Below are 18,863 nucleotides of genomic sequence, written 5' to 3' on the forward strand. Positions count from 1 at the left end.
TGTCATTTTTTTATACTGACCGAAAGGCGCAGAGAGGCTCAGTTTTCATGAGCCAAATTGGTTTTTTGTTTTACAATTGTTTTTATTACATTTAATAAAATAAAAAATTAAAAATTAATATAAAATTTAAAAAAAAACATTAAAAGAAGATCAACAGCAAAAATTTACATACTGGGTAAGCGAAGTTATGAAAATTTAACACGATACAACCAGATAAAATAAGATCACACAAGAGAAAAAAAGAACCAGATATACCTAACAAGGAAAATAAAGATAAAACGGGAGACAACTGAAAAGGATTAGGAACAACAAAATAAAACAAAACGAATTAAGACATAAACAATAAATAATATAAAAAAATATAAAAACTACCGTTCAATAACCAAGTGACTATTGTGAAAAAACAACAATTTGTTTTAAAAAGTAAAAAAAACGCTGTCATAAAAACATGTTTTTATTACGATTCGATTTTGACAACACAAAGTGTTCGGGTGGGTGGATGTTTCCAAAGTCTAAAAAAGAGGCTAAAGTCAGCTGTTTGAAAGTCATAACAAAGTCGTGCCGAGTGCCGGTTTTGAACTTTTTGATCAGTGAGCAAAACGTAGTGCATTTTGATTCATTGAGATAGTTTTTATTTCTGCAGTGTCATTGCATTTTTCAAATCATAAAAGTAGTTAAGACTAAGAGAAAATCAGTTTCATTAAAATATTGACGGTGTTAAAAGGTTAAAGGGAGTAATTTTTTTTTCAACTCAACCAGCTGCAAGAGAGCAAGTAAAACAAGCAGCATCAAATTCGTCTTCACATTCATTCAGTGAAGAAGCACTCTCTATATTTAGATCCGGGCCTCCCGCTTGGTTCTTATCACTGCAACAACAACAACAACAGCAAAAAATAAATCCACCTTACAGTGCACGTGCAGACAATATATCGAGATCCGAATAGACTGACCAGACCGGGCCAGAGCCGGTGTTCAGCTATTTCGGCGAATAGCTTCGAGCCTGAAGAGTATTAGGAATGAAAAATTATCTTCGGTTCCAAAACTGTGTACGGTCCGGAATGGGCTGGGTTTGGTTTGCGGTCCTAGCAATTGGCTTCTGTGTGGCCAGCGAACAGAAACGGAATTGGTGGCAAGACACGGTCTTTTATCAGATTTATCCTAGATCGTTCATGGACAGCGATGGGGATGGGATCGGAGATTTGCGGGGCATAACGGGGAAGCTGCAGCACCTGGCCGATGCGGGTGTAGAAGCCACCTGGCTATCGCCCATCTTCCGATCGCCGATGGTTGATTTCGGTTACGACATACAGGATTACACTGAGATACAGCCGGAGTACGGAACAATGGCCGATTTTGAAGCCATGATGAACGAGGCCAACCGGCTGGGGATTAAGATTGTGTTAGATTTTGTACCCAATCACAGCAGCGACCAGTGCGAGTGGTTCCAGAAATCGGTGGCTCGGGATCCGGAATACAAAGACTTCTACGTGTGGCACGATGGGCGAAAGAATCCGGCCGGGGGTGATCCGCTGCCACCGAATAACTGGCAATCCGTCTTCTATGGGTCGGCCTGGACGTTCCACCCACAGCGGGGGCAATTTTATCTGCATCAGTTCACCCGACAGCAGCCGGATCTGAACTTTCGCAACCCGGCCGTGGTAGAGCGCATGAAGCAGGTGATGCGATTTTGGTTAGCCAAAGGAGTGGCCGGCTTCCGGATCGATGCCGTCAACCATCTGTTCGAGGTGGAAGATTTTCGCGATGAACCGGAAACGGGCACGGAGAAAGACCCGCTGTCGTACGCGTTCACGTATCATTATTACACCAAAGATTTAATGGAATGCTACGACATGGTGTACCAGTGGCGAGAAGTCCTGGACCAATGGCAAGTTGAGAATGGTGGTGAAACTAGAATAATGATGACTGAAGCCTACGCCAACATTACATTTACCATGAAGTACTACGGTTCCGGCGACGGTTCTCGACAAGGTTCCCACATGCCGTTCAATTTTCTGCTGATAACGGACCTAAACCAGGATTCAACCGCTCAGGATTTTGCTTATACCATCGAAAAATGGTTAACATATATGCCGAGGGACAAGGAAGCCAATTGGGTAATCGGAAACCATGATCAGTCACGGGTCGGTTCAAGATATGGAGTAGAACGGATCGATGCCATAAATATGATGCTGATGACACTCCCTGGCATCGCGGTGACTTACTATGGCGAGGAAATAGGAATGGTTGATTACAAAAACATCGTTGGGGCCCAAAATAGTTCTCAAAATGTGTTTATAGATTTTTCGAGGGATCCCGAAAGAACTCCGTTTCAATGGGATGGGACTTCAAATGCAGGATTTTCGACGGCAGCGAGTACTTGGCTTCCTGTGAATCCTAACTATATAGAATTGAATCTAGAAAAACAGAAAACTGCTTCAACAAGTCATTACAAACTGTACCGGGATTTGGTCCAGTTGAGGAAACATGTTACCTTTAGGAAAGGTTCCATTCAGCTTATTCCTTACAATGATTGGGTGCTAACTTTCGTAAGAGAACTTTCCGGTGAAGACACCTTCGTTACAGTTATAAACCTGGGACCCCAAGAACAAACCGTGGATCTATCAGTGTTTCCCAGACTTTCGAATGAACTGAAAGTGACGGCAGCTTCATCAACATCTTCGTTCAAAGTAGGTGATACGGTTGAACGAGAAAGGCTTATCATTGGGTCATTCGATTCTTTGGTGCTGCAGGACAGTCTCCGGCAAGACCGACGGATTCCGCTGTTGGGCATCCAGGTTCCCGACCTGGGTTTGCCCCTCATTGCGGAAATGGCCATCATTGCGTTGATATCATTTGGACTAGGAATGGGTCTGTGCTACTGCTGTTGCCGAGCAAGAACAAACGGGCTGGATTCGCAGCGTGAAATGAAGCCTCTGGTAGCCCGTCGCTCTATATGATTCGTCTATGGTTGTTTAAGTGATGTCGTTATGAGAGAGGTTCGGTGCTTTAACTGTAGATTGCGCGTGCGAAATTCAAGCATTTCTTCTCAACGGTTGCAATGGGCGTTAAATCGACTAGCTGCCGGTAGCCTTCTTGATGTCGGATCGTGAAGTTCTCTATAAGTAAACAGGGTCGATTCACAATTCGCTACCTAAGGATTTTTACCTTGAGATTGCCAGTAACACGAAATAAACTAATAAAATAATATGCATCGCTATGAGTTTCCGGTTTTAAACGAGTTATATGAAATTTTTGATGAACTTTGGAGCGTTGTATCTACTGTTCAGATATTTATAAAACTACCTCATCTAAATATAAAGTGAGACTGCTTCGAATAAAACTCAAATGTATAATTTTGCATAAATTAATGTAATATCACCGGAATCCGCGGGAATTTGCTAAAGCAGACTAGTTCGATCAATGGACGGAGGCATCTCTGCTAGCTCTTTATCAACAATACGACAATTTAAATTCTTTGGGAATCGCTTGACAGAAAATGAAGGAATTTTTTTGCTCCTCTGGTGTCTTGTTAAAGGTAAAAAAGTAGCCTAAACGTTCCGCATAGTTCGTAAAAGAATTTCCGAGAACATAGAAATGTCAAGATGGAAATGTAATTCTAAAATTTCAAAAGAACAAAACATTACTCACCAATCAAACCTTGAACCACCTTTCACTGTCGATTTAAATGACGTTCACTTTGATTCGATTGCTCCAAGTTTTTCTGGCGTTCAACACCCGCTACGTCAAGGAAACTGTTAATCGATCCACCCGTAAAACTTCTACTGTCTCAACAGGGTTCCAGGTTTCACTTCCACGGCTGCACCATTTTAGAAATGGCTCATTTCCGGTGTTCTCAATACCTCCTCAATCCATTCAGTCCTCTCACGCTTCCAGTTTCCACCACTGAACGGAATTTCCGGTTGCGAAAATTCTGCAACTTATTTTTGTTCCCCTTCTTCGATCGCCACTGTATCCTACAGGAGAAAAAAAAAGAAGAGAGAAATAAAATCAGAGCTGCATAAGTCACTAATCTTACAATTAAATTGTTCACTATTTGTCACGTTCCCGGACGCATTGAACAAAAAGAATTCTCACTCTTTAAACTTAACCAATCGGTCAAATCGTCAGAACTAAACTTACACTTAAAACTAAAACACTTTCCCTCTAAAATCCTTTTTCTCTCGTCTTCACTAAACAAAAGACGTCTGGAAACGCTCACCGTCTCAAACCAGAAAGAACGAGACTAGCTCCCGAATGAGGTTTTATCACGGTATAAATGTAAACCATGAGGTTTTATAATCATTTGTCGGCCAAAGCAATCATGATCAACGATGAGAAGAATAACATTCAAAATGGAACTACATATAACAGTAGACTGATTCGAGGTCATTTTTGAATTTCTCATACTCTGGGGTCTAAAAAGCTTCGTTTTGATTCAAAACTCATATATGATTTTTTGAAGAATTCTGACATCTGCAAACATCGTTGAAGCAGATAATTGAGATCACTGCTTTGATTAGCGCCCTTTACAAAAATAAACTGTTAAATAATGGAAATCAGGGTTCCTTGTTCCGATATTCACGTTACGAAACTTCCAGTCAGAGAACTATTCCTTATATATGGCCTCTCGACCGTATCCTGCGCGACGCGTGACGTGGCTTGACCCAAAATATTCCTCTCGCTTCTTTCCAGTAGACGCTTCTTTAATTCTTATTACAAAGTTGTTACTTAATTAAATATTAAATTTGCTCAACCTGACGTGCTTATGGCTGATATGGTTGCGGATAACAAAGATGAATCAGAATTTATTGCTGTGTCTGCTTTATTAAACACGAGAGTAAAGTTTCCTTATCGTTTACGGATTCAAATACTAACTGGCATGTAATGCCTCTGTTACCATAATCTTTTAAGTTCTATACAACTAAAATTCAAATAAGAGAACGAATATGGCGACGGGGGACAACAAAAATTCATAAAAAAAAACAAGCATCGCTGTTCATAGTTACATACACCTACAATATACATTCTTAACTTTTTATCCGCGAACAATGACATGATTTGAATGTTAGAACAGAAAGCTGATCAACAACCTAGCTACTCGGAAGGTGTTAGGTGTCTATGTGTGTTTTTTTTTTAATCACTAGAGTCAACAGTGTCCCGTATCTAGAATCTTTCCAAGTTCGAACTGAATTGCAAACACACTGTATGATCTAATGCCTACAGTAGTGTAGCTGAGACATGTGATTGAAAGTAACAATCGGTTGAGAAGTTTGCCATTCAAATTAAATTCATCAGGAATATTCAATGCGGCCAAAGCATTCATTCTACTCATGAATCATAAAACATGCTCAAATAAGTATGTTAAAAACGTTAGCATTTTTAAATTTCCCATACAAACGGAAGTGTTTAAACAGCTCTACCACCGTTACACCACTGATTAAACGCGACACTCACTTACCCGTACTTGTGATCGAGTTTGACCTCGCGTTGGGTTACGAGTGACGACTGACGACAAATTCCCTCAGCCAAAGAAGGGAAAGGAAGCATTCCTCCACCTTCGTCGATGACTGTCGTCTATAAAGTAAATCATCGCGCTTTGTTGTTTTTATGATTGCGATTGGGACCGATGCCTTCGATTAGTAACCGTACTAAGTATGAATCATCTTCAGTGTGCACTAATGGATTTCAATTTTTTTTTTAATTAAGCTCATTTATTTATGACAAATATGAAAAATTGGAAACTTTAATCCTATTCAAATTTTGTTCTCACTTCTTTTTCTAAGAAAATGTTTAAGATACGCAACATCTCGAGGCGTTATTTTTCGGCTGGAGCAATTTGAGGGTGGTTAAATTCCAGGTATTAAAAGTAATTTCCAAGACAATACCGTTCATAATTCTATAGAAATGAGATGCATGCGTACATCACTTCAACTTTGAACTTAAGATGTGTCGTATCGAAGCAATGTGTTTTCAACAACAGAACTTCCATAACTTTTTACTTCGATGCGATTCTGAGATATGGTACTTTGAAAGGTAAATTCGAAAGCGTCCGATGTTTTTTTTAAACCGCTGTATGTCAGTTCATAAAATTTGAGATATTTCAAATTTCGTTAAATAATAGATCTATATGTAGTTGATTCACCCTCTGTAGCAAATTTGAACAAAAAACATCATTAGAGTCTAATCTAATGTTTTGAATTCTCCTTGGTACATCTTCGTACTTTGAAAATGAGTTCAAGTCCTGCCGGTGAGCCGATGTATCTTTTTCGAGACATTTATGATAGTTACGGCTTATGCTATTTCTTTCTTTCATATCTCATGTTTCTCTAATACTTCCCATCACCTTTGAAAATGTGATCATTTGGGTAAAAAGTTACAGTAGTTTTAACGAACCTAATTATGTAAATTAATTGTAAGTAAATTTATTGTCTTTAATTTTGTTATGATGACATTTGTTTAAACAAAAAATAGTGAAAATAAACGATTTACTCACCTCACTACACCATCTTTTGAGTAACTGTAGCATCCGAGCATCTTGGTGCTTGAGGGCTTTATCTCCGGTTTTTTTTTTAATTCTATAACAGACAGGACTTTCTCTAACGTCATTAACGAGTGGTGCCCGATTGTCGTTCAATTTAAAAGCTATTCTTTATTTTGTTTCTCAAAATATTTAAATTCAACAACTAGGTTTTCAGTATTTGTTCTACCATGACAGGATTCCTGTTAGCATCCGGTTGATGATTAAACAACAGATTGGCTCCGCTAAAGTTTATAACTAAACTGATTTATTGCTGTTTTACTACTTGACGAGATTAATTACGCACAAACCCCGAGGTGAAAGCAACGTGTGAGAATGTTGCATTTGTCGGTATATCAATAAGCCAAACTATCTCTACGACGAGATGCAAATCGAACAAAATTATAGATGTTACATAGCAATTTACCAAGTTTAAATTGGTTTCATAAAAATACCTAAGAGTGAACTGAATCAAAAGGATAGTTTTTGGAAAATCGACAAAAAAAAATAAGACAATCAAGACCACTCTCACAAACTATTCCCTGGAGCGAGCGTGCGCGCACATTGGCAGGAGGATTTTAACGGGATTACTCGAATATTTAGTAGTTATTTTGGTACTGCGCTTAGTTGTTTGAATTCTTTTTGCAGGTGAATCATTCGGGGGGTTGATTCCGATCCCGTATTATTCCAAATCGTCGTTCATGTCCTGCAGCTTGGCCCGCTCGCTCTCGCCGTTGGGATTGCCATGTTGTCGCATGCGACTGATTAGCAGTGTAAACACCTGGGCTGGCAGACTTTGCTGGAGGACCTAGAGCGGAGAAATAAATTTGTGGAGTAGAATTAATGCTTCCTAAAGCCTTTAAGGAGAAAACTCACTTGCAAAAGCTGTGCTGGTTGGCCACACACGATCACTGCATTGGCCAGATGTTCTACGCCGTTTTCAATGTCACCAGAAGAGATCAGAGCCTCTCCCATCTGAATTTCTTGCAGGAAGAATCTGTGAAGAAATGGTTAGTTGGATTAATTTTATTTATTGTACGTGTGGTTCATAGGAGGTGAGTATTGATAGGAGCATCGTTTTTCTTGGAGTTGCCCAGTTGATTTTAAGCTACTATAAAGTATCAACATTCGAATTTTAATAAATAAAAGATAACTGATTTAAGAATTTGGAATCGGGTGAACTAAGCTCAGAAAAAAGATACAAAACAGACTACAAGATGTGAAATGTACAGTAGACTATGGATGTTAAATATTGATCTGTAGCATCATATCGAAGTCATAAAGTCTGCTTGTTTTAATAACATTGATTCTCGGTAAGTTCAACACAAGGGAAATGTGAACGAAAACATGATAAACAAGGTTCAACATTTTTAACTGTTACAAAAATTCTACTTGTTAAAGTTTGTAACAAAACAAGTTGTTTTTATAACATGAAAAATGGATTCATCGTTTTATCACTATCAGTGAGACGATTACATAAACCTTCCAAAATAAAAAAAAAATACTACGGCAACAGAACACAAACTTCCCCGTTTGTTACCCTTCCGGCAAAGTTCTAAGGCCAGGGGAAAGAAAATCGATGGAAGCACCATGTCTCTTTTGCCGCCCGCCACCCCCCTTCGCTTATAAAAAAAAAGACTGGTGATCTAACAAGCTCACCTTTGCACCTCTTCGTGGGCCGTCATGTCTGGCATCGTTGACCTGGGGCCACTAGCAGCCGCGGCTGCCTTTTTGGCTTTCCTCCCTAAAACATGAAAAGATAAATTTTACTAAGGAACAACATTCCGGTTCACGAAATTTTGGAAAGTAAAATCCATGTTAGAAAGCTCCAATTTTCCATCATGGACTTATTTGTGTGTGCCATCTCTTTTTTTCGCATGGCCCCAGATAGAAGTTCCCCCCGCCCAACAGCAGCAGCATACTCACTTTCACGTAGTTTCTTCTTGAAGTCGGGATCTTTGCGGCGTTTCTGGTCAAAGTACAGGCAGTATCCCAGGAACAGAGTTCCGGCCACTCCGGCGGCAATCCCGATGGTTGTTCTGCTGATGTCCATTCTGTTGGGCCACCCGGAACGTATCACTCTTCAAGGTAAATCAGCAATTTTCCGAACAATCGTTCCGAACGAGAGACCCCAATACACAACCCTCGTTTCACTCGCATGTGGTACGCACCGCACGCTTCGATTTGGTCTTTCTGCTGTGGGCAGTGCTGGCACCATGTGCTACCTTGAAAGAAGTATTCAAAATTCAAATTAATCATAAATTTGTTTTCCACAAAATTGTTCAGATTCATGATGAATGAATTCTTGAATTGATGTCGGTGGTATTAATTACATTTTTTTTTCTTTAATTTGAAAGGGGTTGGATTGGGATTCAAAAAATCTCTGTAAAAATTTATTTTAAAAAATCGTTTCTTCTAACAAGCAAACAGGCCTCACTGATTGCCAGCCGATCCGTCCGTGTTGACTTTTCAGAACGCAAGCCATCTCTTTCAAGTGCATGGCTTTTTGTTTATTGGTTTATTTGCTCTCTCAGAACAGAAAAACAGGGCCGACTTGGGGCGCGTAAACGAACTGCCAGCAAAACAGTAGAGGTCGTCGAAACAGAATCCTTACAAATGCAGAGATAAAAACGGTTTCGGATTGAGTGTATTTATAGTGTTCCAATCCAAGCAATTATTTTTCAATTTTTTTTAAACTGAAAAAGTTGTGCCAATCATGGGAAATGTCCGTGTTTCGCGATCACCTTTTAAAGGTTGTGTTGAAAAATTGTTAATTCGGTCGATAATTCTTCAGTGCTTCGTGAACGCGAGTGGAAATATGTGAAATAAACCGGGAACGGTCCAAGTGTTGCAAAATTAACCCGGAAAGAAAAATGGCCTCCGCACTGGCCATTGGCAAACAGAGGCTGCCTTTAAACAGCATTCGAATGAAAAAAGAAAATTCTTCGATGCAACGCAGTAAGGAAAATCGGTAAGTTTTCATTTGACTGTTCTTTGAGCATCTGTATACGTGGTTCAAACAGCCGGTTTAGAGCCCGATTTCGACCAAAGCAAACTGGTGGTCCATTATACCAGTTTCAAAGCAACTTTTTTTTTTTAGAACTGGTATAATGATTGGTTCAAAACCGAGCAGATTTGGATCCAATTTTATGCAAATCTAAACCATTTTACAGTAAGAGCACCTGTATCCGTGGTAAAAACAGCCGGTTTAGACCCAAATTCCGACCCAAGCAACCGCATCAGTGTTCCATTATACCAGTTTTATCTCAATTTTTTTCTAGAACTGGTATAAGGATTGCTCCAAAGTTGATGAGATTTGGATCCAATTTGTCTCAGCTTTAGGGCATCTGTATTCGTGGTCTATTCTTGGGTCTAATTTATACAAGAATTGAACCAAAGAAATTAGATCCGATCCAATGAAAATACTGGCAACTGCACTCGTGTTCCATTAACTGTCAAACGGTTTAGAACTGCGTCAAATTGGATCCAAATCTCATCAGTTTTGGATCAATCCTTATACCAGCTCTAAAAAGGTTGGGTTGAAACTGGTATAATAGATCACCAGTGCGGTTGCTCGGGTCACAATTTGGGTCTAAACCGGCTGTTTGGATCACGGATACAGGTGCTCTTAGAGCATCTGTATTCGTGGTCTATTCTTGGGTCTAATTTATACAAGAATTGAACCAAAGAAATTAGATCCGATCCAATGAAAAAACTGGCAACTGCATTCGTGTTCCATTAACTGTCAAACGGTTAATCTCATCAGTTTTGGATCAATCCTTATACCAGCTCTAAAAAAAAGTTGAGTTGAAACTGGTATAATGGATCACCAGTGCGGTTGCTCGGGTCGGAATTTGGGTCTAAACCAGCTGTTTGGACCACGGATATAGGTGCTCTTAACCAAACAGTAGCGCTACAAAGTGCTCCATACAAGAGTTTAGAGAATTTGGGAAACTTTTGGGAACAGGCATATAATTAAAAGGGAATTAGCTCCTAATATTATTTTTTAATAATTCTTGGGCAAAATTTTGTCATGAAAAGGTACTTGCAAGACACGCCGACGGAAATACATTCGATTTAAAAAAAAAAAATTCCAAAAATGTGCTAACAGCTTTCACATAAGAGCAGACATTCCAGAAATGAATTTTTCATAAATGAAATATCACTCGTAAATGAATCTATAAAAAATCTAAATCATTTGAATCTTCTTCCAGTACAAAAAACAACTCAAACACTCCTTTGATTCCAGAAAAACCATCAAATTTGTTACTTAGGTTAACAGGAAACAGGATAAAATTCAAGTTTTTTCAACCAGGTTTTTTTCTTGTTAGAATGCTTTCCGAAACAGAACTTTCGTAAATTTAGCTTACAAATATCTCCAACATTTTTTTTTTAATGAATGTTCTTGTGAAAATATCACTTTTTAATTCAAAAACTTTTAAAATACTTAGGTGTGTTTTCAATCGCAAGAAAAACACCAGTTTTTGAAACTCAATTTATCGCTTAGTAGCTAATAATATTTTTTCAAAAAATATTTGAAACACTAGAAGGCCTATAAGTTGATTCTACTTACTTTTTAAGAGATCTCTGAAGTAAAAAGCAGTAGTAAAATGAGTTTTAAATTCATCGAAAATTTAAACCCTTTTGTTTACCCTTTTTCCTATTGCTCCAAAATTGATGAGATTTGGATCCAATTTGACGCAGTTCTAAACCGTTTGACAGTTAAATGAAACACGAGTTGGGGTTGCCAGGTTTTTCACTGGATTGGATCGTTGGTTATTAGTTGCTATTTTCTTTTGTAAATTTTCCCTAGGTACTTTAGCACCTGTCAAATCAGGAGCTGGTCGGTATTTAAATTTGGCTCCTGGCTCGCTTTTTTAACACCCAGTAGCAGAATGAAACTGGTGTGAAACCTTGCGGTGCGCCGTCGAAGTCTCAAAATGGAGTGTTATTATAGCTTTGAAACCTGACACCTGACATCTCCAATGATCAGCACGGATTCATGCCCAAACGCTCTACAAATAACTTGCTAACATTCACTTCTTTTGTGCATGAATGTTTTGCTGACAAATCTCAAGCTGATGCTATCTACACCGATCTGTCCGCTGCATTCGACAAGGTGAACCATGAAATTGCCATCGGCCAACTTGAACGCTTAGGGCTCTGTGGTATTCTACTTGGCTGGTTCCGCAGTTACTTAACAGACCGTAAATTAATTGTTCGAACGGGTGACACCTTTTCCAGGCAACTCCCTGCCACCTTCGGTGTGCCCCAAGGCAGCCATCTAGGACCTATAATTATCCTCATTTATTTCAACGACGTGTTGTCCCTTCTCGACGGTCCCAAACTTTACTATGCTGATGACATTAAACTGTTTTACACCATGAACGACCACGACGACATCAATGACGAGGAATGTTTCTAAGAATATTTGGTACCCCTCCCTCCTTCCAGTGGGGAGATAGAAAGGGGGGAAGGGGCTTGCCATATATTTTTCTACATAACTGGAGAACAAATCAAGCTGATGGAACCAAATTTGGCATGGGAGGGTAGTAGAATACGAGAAATGGTTCTATGACTATTTCAGACCCCTCCCTCCTTCCAGTGGAGATACAGAAAGGAAGGAGGGGGGCTTTCATACCATTTGTATTGCCTAACTTGAAAACTATTCGAGCAAATGAAACCAAATTTGACTTGGAAGGGTATTTGGGTATTGCTGATCCACTCTTTTTTTCTATTTCTGCGATAGCTGATTTGGGCTCCCGTAGGGTACCACTGTAAAAAAAATTACAGTATTCAAGAAAAAAAAATGAGCATTGTTCTACATAAGGATTATTTATCGACTGAAATTAAATCGGATGAACAAGCGGAAAACATTGAAGGTTGATTTAATAAAAAGTTGTCAAACAAACATGTATACCAAATATTATTATCGGATTATCTATTGTTTATAAAACAAAAAATTGTGTTTGCCTTGAGCTTGGTCAATCAGCAATCAAAATCACGGAAAAATGAATAATAAAAAACCTGTTTGCTATGGGGTCAATTAACGGACAAATTCACAAAAAAAAAGGAAAACCTGTAGTTGTTTAAATAAGTTTAGAGTTCGACGACACGGTAGCGATCATTCATTGAATGTTGGATTTCGTGCTATGTTTTGCAGTCGGAGTTATCCGTATAAAGTTTAACTGAAAAGCGGTGTAGAAAACCGTCAGATTTCCTATAATAGATTATTCACCGCACACAACTTCTTTTTTTAACTTCTCATATACGATTTGTTACATTTTAACGACAACATAATTGAATTCGACCAGCATATAAAGTATCAAAGACGCATTTATCGCATCAAAAATCTTCGTCATGCCAAATTCGTTAATTCTCAGGCTATGGAAAAATGTGTTTTCAATAATGTAGATTGTTTTTTGTTTTGTCTGGAATTTTAACGCCCGCAATTAATTCAATCTCAATGAATACTAAAAATAATAATATTTCATTCCGATGACTTCATGTTTTGTCCTCTCTTGCAAAATAATGATTTGAAGATTGATTCAAGAATTTACTTCTTAACTTTTCAATGAAATTAGTGAGTAAGAGTGAATTTTTTAACTGTGTTTACTGCTCCGGCTAGCCTACCGCACGGAAGCCTACCGTCGCGCGATTAGAAATTTTCCCAGTAACCGCAATACGATAAATAGTTCTATGAACATTTGGTACCCCTCTCTCCTTCCAGTGAGGAGATAGAAAGTGGGGAGGGGGTTCCTTTACAATTTTCAGCATTACTGGGAAACTTATCAAGCAAATGAAACCAAATTTGGCGTGGGAAGGTATTTGATTACGAGAAATGTGTCTATGATTTTTTGAGAATCCTCCGTTCTTCCAGTCGAAAAATCTTAGGAGAGGGTGCTCTCATACAATGTTTTACATCACTCGGGAACTTACCCAGCAAATGGAACAAAATTTGGCTTTGAAGGGTATTTGAGCACAAAGATTGTTTCTGTGAATAGTTGGTACTACTGCGTCCTTCCAGTAGAGTGATAGGAAGGAGAGAAGGGGGCTCCTTTACATTTTTTCGTAAAACTCGAGAACAAATTGAGCAAACGGAAACAACTTTGGCATGGGAAAGAATTTGGATACGTAAATGGTTATTTGGTTATTTGGTTTTTCTCCTTCAATTTACAGTTAGTGAGAGCAGGAGCTTACATACGATTGTTTTGCATGAACCAAGAACTCATCTAACAAACCAAATATGACATGGGAACACTCATTTAATCGAGTAAATGGAACATAATTTGACATGGAAGTGTATTTGAATTCACGGAATGTTTGAACATGATACCCTCCTTCCAGGTATGGGAATGGTAGGAAGAGGGGCTCCGATTCAAATTTTATAGCATAACTCGACAACTAATAAGGAAAATAAAAACTAAATTTGGCAAGAAATTGCAATTTTTGCGTTGATTTAACATCCCTCCCTCCATTCAGTGGAACAATAAAAAGTGATGATTTTTTTTATATTTCGATACCTTATCGAGAAAATGGAACCAAACTTGCATGGGAGCATATTTGCGTACGGGCAATGTTTCTTCGATGTGTTGAGACCCCCTTCTCTCGTCAGAAAAGAGATATAAAGGGGGGGGGGGGAGGGGGGTCACCCATTCTTTGAATAACTAGAGAACTTATTGAGAATGAAGCCATACTCACACAAAAAAATCATAGTAAAATTACTAAATCCGTGGTTTAAATGAACAACACGCAACCATATTTTTGAGTCAATAATGTTTTGTTCTTGATATTACCATGCACATAGTAATTTTACTTTGTGTTAATTTTGGCTGCGCATAGTAATTTCGACTACGTTCATAGTAAAAGTGTCAATGAAATCATGAGTATTTTTTACATCATGCATGGTAAAATTGATATGTTTCATAATTAAGCTGGCATGTGTTATGATAAAAATGAATACAGTTGCTTGATTTGACATTACCATGCACCATGGTACAACCATATTGCAGCAGGATAGAAACAACACTCTTTATGATTTTTTCGAGATCTATAAATAATTTATTTTGCAACGAATTACATTTTTATTCTTATATAACGACGATCACAACTCTTCACTCTGTTTAAAGCTCGATACATTGGTCCGCTTTAAACTTTGCAATTCATTGCCGTGCTCTGAAAAAAATCTATATATATAAAAAGCAATTATCTGTATGTTTGTTTGTTTGTTTGTTTGTTTGTTTGTCCTCTATAGACTCAGCCGTCTTAAGAGCTAGAGATCTGAAATTTGGCATGGATGCTCATTAGGACCAGGAATGATGAAAAATGTTTTTAGATTTTTGGACGACCCCTTCTGAAGGGGGTCGTCCATACAAGACAAATATTGTTTTAACGTTATTGACGGTATTTTCCGTCGGATTGTGATGAAAATTTGCACATGAGTGTTTTGAGAGACGAGCAATCGATTACAGTTATCAAATTTAGGGTCAGGGGTCGGCCAAAGGGGTCGTCCATATTCACTGATTAATGTTTTTGCGATATTGGCGTTATTATACACCAGATTGTGATGAAAATTTGCACATGAGTGTTTTGAGAGACGAAGAATCGATTACAGTTATCAAATTTAGGGTCAGGGGTCGGCCAAAGGGGTCGTCCATATCCACTGATTAATGTTTTTGCTATATTGGCATTATTATAGATCGTATTGTGATGAAAATTAGCACATGAGTGTTTTGAGGGACCACCAATCGATTTCAAGTTTCGAATTACGGATCAGAAGTTGGCTGAAGGAGTCGTCCATACCCAACTTTAATGTTTTTGCGATTTTGACGTTATTCTACATTGGATTGAGATGAAAATTTCCGCATAGGAGTTTTGAGGGACGTTCTTTTGCTTTCAGGTTTCAAATCTTGACTCAGGGGTCGGCAAAAGGGGTTATTATCTGTTCACTGATTTTACGATATTCTCTTGATTGAGCATAGAATTGTAATGAAAATTGACACATGGGAGGTTAACAGAAAAGATAATTGATTTCAGGTGTCAAGTTTTGAATCGTGGTCAAAACAAGGCCGTCCATGTTAGTTGCTCACTGTTTTCGTGAGATTGTCGTGATCATGCATCGGATTGAGATGAAAATGTTCAGATGAGGATTATAAACTATGAGCAATTGACTCCAGGTAGCATGTTCCGTGTCAAGGGTCGGCGAAAGGGTCGTCTATATTCACTGTTTTCAAGTTCCTGACGTTATTTTACATATAAATTGAAAAGAAAATATGGCAAAAGGGAGTTTTGAGGAACGTAAAATTGGTTTCAATTATCGAATTTCGGGCCATGGGACAGAAAAAGAGGGTTTCATTGAAAGTTCAGTATTTTGTGCAATAATTTTGTTGGAGGCAGTTAATTGATACCAATTTAAGTGTGAAGGTCAAGCAAAAGAGTCGTGCATATAAACAAATAGTACATGTTTCTGCCATAATGTCTAGATTTTGCAACCGATCGAGAAGAAAACACTCTCACATAAATTTTAATAAAAAGCCAATCAACCGTTTAATTTGAATTTCAAGTAAAAGTATCAGTAGCGACTTGAAACACTGTTGAATTTTTTCCCCAAAATTGTTGAAAGAATGTTTCGAATTCATTTTCTTAACTCATTTTGACGTACCAATGATTTAAAGCGAAACGAAGTTCGTACGGGATCAGCTAGTATTTTATAAAATCAATTAATGAGCAGATCATACTTTGTAATTTATCTACTTACGCTGGAATCGATTTGGATGTTTTGGAAGTCATCTTGAGACCAACGATCCAGAAAGTCGGCAAGGATATTCTCCCGTTAATCTTCAGCGGCTGGTCGGAAGGGAGGTCCCCACGGCCGGGGAATTCGGGTTACGTCGAATGGAACAGCTTGCATTAGAAGAAAAGAAAGATGAAAAAAACATTGATTAGAGAAAATAGAAAAACAGGTCTGTTATCATATTCCATACAGGTAATTAGAAGAAACAAAAAAAAAACATAATTTACTCACCTGAGGGAATGCGTTTCCCGATCTGACAAACGGGCTGATTCTATTCCTCACTCTAAGTGCGCCGGTCACCTGATTAGTTGCAACAGAATATCCCCTAACATCGACGTACCCGCGCAACATTTTTGTCCGTGTTCCTCGCGAACGGCTGACCCGAAATAAAAACAAACACTCGAACGGAGCACAAAGTAAAATTACTATGAATTATAATGAGCATATGGCATTTTCGACAACACAAATGACGGTGTTTCAACATTACCATGGGCATAGTAATTTGAAGAACACGAATTGTGTAATATCAGAATATCATGCGCATGGTAATTAAGACACGAGGAAATTACTATGAGCTGTCAAAGCTCGCATAGTAAAAATACAATCTCGTAGTATTATCGCCCAGATTTTTGGTGAAAAATACTAAATCATGGTTGAAAATACTAAATGATGGATATAGCAAAATTAACATGACTCTGTTTTTGAAAAACCCATGCAGTTTTTTTCCGTGTATATGACATGGGATCGTATTTGTATATACACACACAAAAAAAAGCATAGTAAAATTACTAAATCCGTGGTTTAAACGAACAACAGGCGACCATATTTTTGAGTCAAATATGTTTTGTTGTTTATAATACCTTACGCATAGCTATTTTACCATGTGCTCAATTTGGCTGCGCATAGTAAATTCGACTGCGTTTTAGTGAAATTGTCAATGAAATGATGCATTGTTTTACTTCGTCCCTAGTAAAATTAATATGTTTCATGATGGAACTAGTATGTGTTATGATAAAGATTAGGAGGAGCGAGGAGCTTGATTTAAATAGTAAAATTACTATGTATGTTTGTTTGTTTATTTGCATGCATGCATTATGACATTATTTGAAACATGAAAATTCACACTTGCGACACACGTCGGTCAATGTTAGTGTGTTCTCCCGATGCTCTGGAATGATTTTCAAAGTTATGTAACTATAATGCAGCTCAAAATTAGTTTTTTTTACAAACGGGTTTGATGATTAATGATCCTGAATTAGTGTAAACAACAAGAATGTTTACCATAGTAAAATTATCATACGCACTTATGTTTTTGAGTCAAATATGTTTTGTTCTCAAAAGTACGATGTGCGTAGTATTTTGTTGATATGAATTGGTGCCACAATGTCAAAATTACTATGCGGACGGTAGTTGTGATAGAAATTATGATGAAATTATCATGACCATAGTATTTTCGACAACAAACATTGAGAGTTATCGAAAATTACCAGGTACATAGTAATTTCAATATTGTTTCATGCGCATTTTCACAAAATCGATGTTAAACTTTTCGTGGTTGAAAATACTATAGCGCTGAAATGGTAAAATTATCATGACAGCGTTTTTGGGATGAGCACTCAATTTTTTTCCGTGCAAGAAGTGTTGTTCCATTACACAGCAAAAAAAGTGTTGCGATATTACATCGAAAACGTGCACATAACTTGAGTCGCAAATGCTACCTAATATTACATTTTTTTTATGTATCAGCTACTCCATAAATGTGACGTAGTAGACAAATCAGGGTGTGAGAATAATGTTCTAAGCCCTTTCATTTAACATTTTCCCTAGATTTTATCATACATTTATTTATTCAGCATTCGATTAGGGGTTTTTATCAAGTCAAAAAGGGTTGTCGAAATTCAAATAAAAAACAAACTGTGCCAAAAACTTTGAAGCAACTAAATATTTATTTTGAGTTGATGTGTTAAGTTTATATTTGTTCAAATTACTTATCCTATACAAAGCCCCAAGCTTAACTGTATTAAATTTTAATCAACATTTTCTTTGCAGCATCTTGAAGTAGGTCTTCCATGCTAGAGTTGCCGGAATATGAGGCAATACGTTGAATCATCACAATTTTCGGATTCAGACTTTATGCTGGAACGATCATCACTTATCTTCCCAAGTTTTGTTTCCAAATCGACTGGTTTAAGTCACTCCGTTTTTTGCAATCCGGAGCACATCATTATCAAGCTATAAATAAAAAAAATCACAGGACAGATGAATAAAATAAAATACTCCCCTTATCATCCGGGTGTTTCAAATCTTAAAATCTTCTACTGCTGATTTGGATGGGACAAATTCCCTAAAAATGAGAAATAATGCAACGAAACTTAAGGAATAGTTTTGCTTAGAAATTTACTTGATTTTGGTAGTACTTACAAGCCAAACAAATACTGCTGAGTTCCGTAATCCGTTTCAAGCTTTTGGAAATGAATAAAATTTTAGACGTCAATTGAGGAAAACATTGACTACTTGATGAGATATCACATGCAAAGTTGTGATATTACATCA

The 18,863-nt window shown here is 37.8% G+C and overlaps 2 protein-coding genes across 2 annotated transcripts; one reads left to right on the plus strand and one right to left on the minus strand.

Annotated features, from left to right (window-relative positions):
* Positions 1-457: 457 nt before the first annotated feature.
* Positions 458-3,243, plus strand: LOC129745365 (maltase 2-like). Its single transcript, XM_055738391.1, has one exon. The coding sequence runs from the start codon at positions 1,017-1,019 to the stop codon at positions 2,955-2,957; it is 1,941 nt and encodes a 646-aa protein (XP_055594366.1). The 5' UTR covers positions 458-1,016; the 3' UTR covers positions 2,958-3,243.
* A 3,386-nt stretch (positions 3,244-6,629) lies between these two features.
* Positions 6,630-8,718, minus strand: LOC129741571 (mitochondrial import receptor subunit TOM20 homolog). The gene is made up of 4 exons (XM_055733308.1): positions 8,444-8,718; positions 8,177-8,261; positions 7,394-7,514; positions 6,630-7,325 (listed from the first exon to the last, which is right to left on the minus strand). Exons 1-4 carry the CDS (start codon positions 8,568-8,570, stop codon positions 7,200-7,202), a joined length of 459 nt encoding a protein of 152 aa, XP_055589283.1. The 5' UTR covers positions 8,571-8,718; the 3' UTR covers positions 6,630-7,199.
* Between the last annotated feature and the right edge of the window lie 10,145 nt (positions 8,719-18,863).

Source organism: Uranotaenia lowii, chromosome 2 (genome assembly GCF_029784155.1).
Source record: "Uranotaenia lowii strain MFRU-FL chromosome 2, ASM2978415v1, whole genome shotgun sequence".
NCBI classification, from domain to species: domain Eukaryota; kingdom Metazoa; phylum Arthropoda; class Insecta; order Diptera; family Culicidae; genus Uranotaenia; species Uranotaenia lowii.

Coding starts and splice junctions, on each gene's coding strand:
- LOC129745365 (XM_055738391.1), top strand. CDS start 1,017: ATGAAAAATTATCTTCGGTTCCAAAACTGTGTACGGTCCGGAATGGGC.
- LOC129741571 (XM_055733308.1), bottom strand. CDS start 8,570: ATGGACATCAGCAGAACAACCATCGGGATTGCCGCCGGAGTGGCCGGA. Junction 8,262..8,443: donor CAAGAAGAAACTACGTGAAA/GTGAGTATGCTG, acceptor TTCATGTTTTAG/GGAGGAAAGCCAAAAAGGCA. Junction 7,515..8,176: donor GCCCACGAAGAGGTGCAAAG/GTGAGCTTGTTA, acceptor ATTTCTTCACAG/ATTCTTCCTGCAAGAAATTC.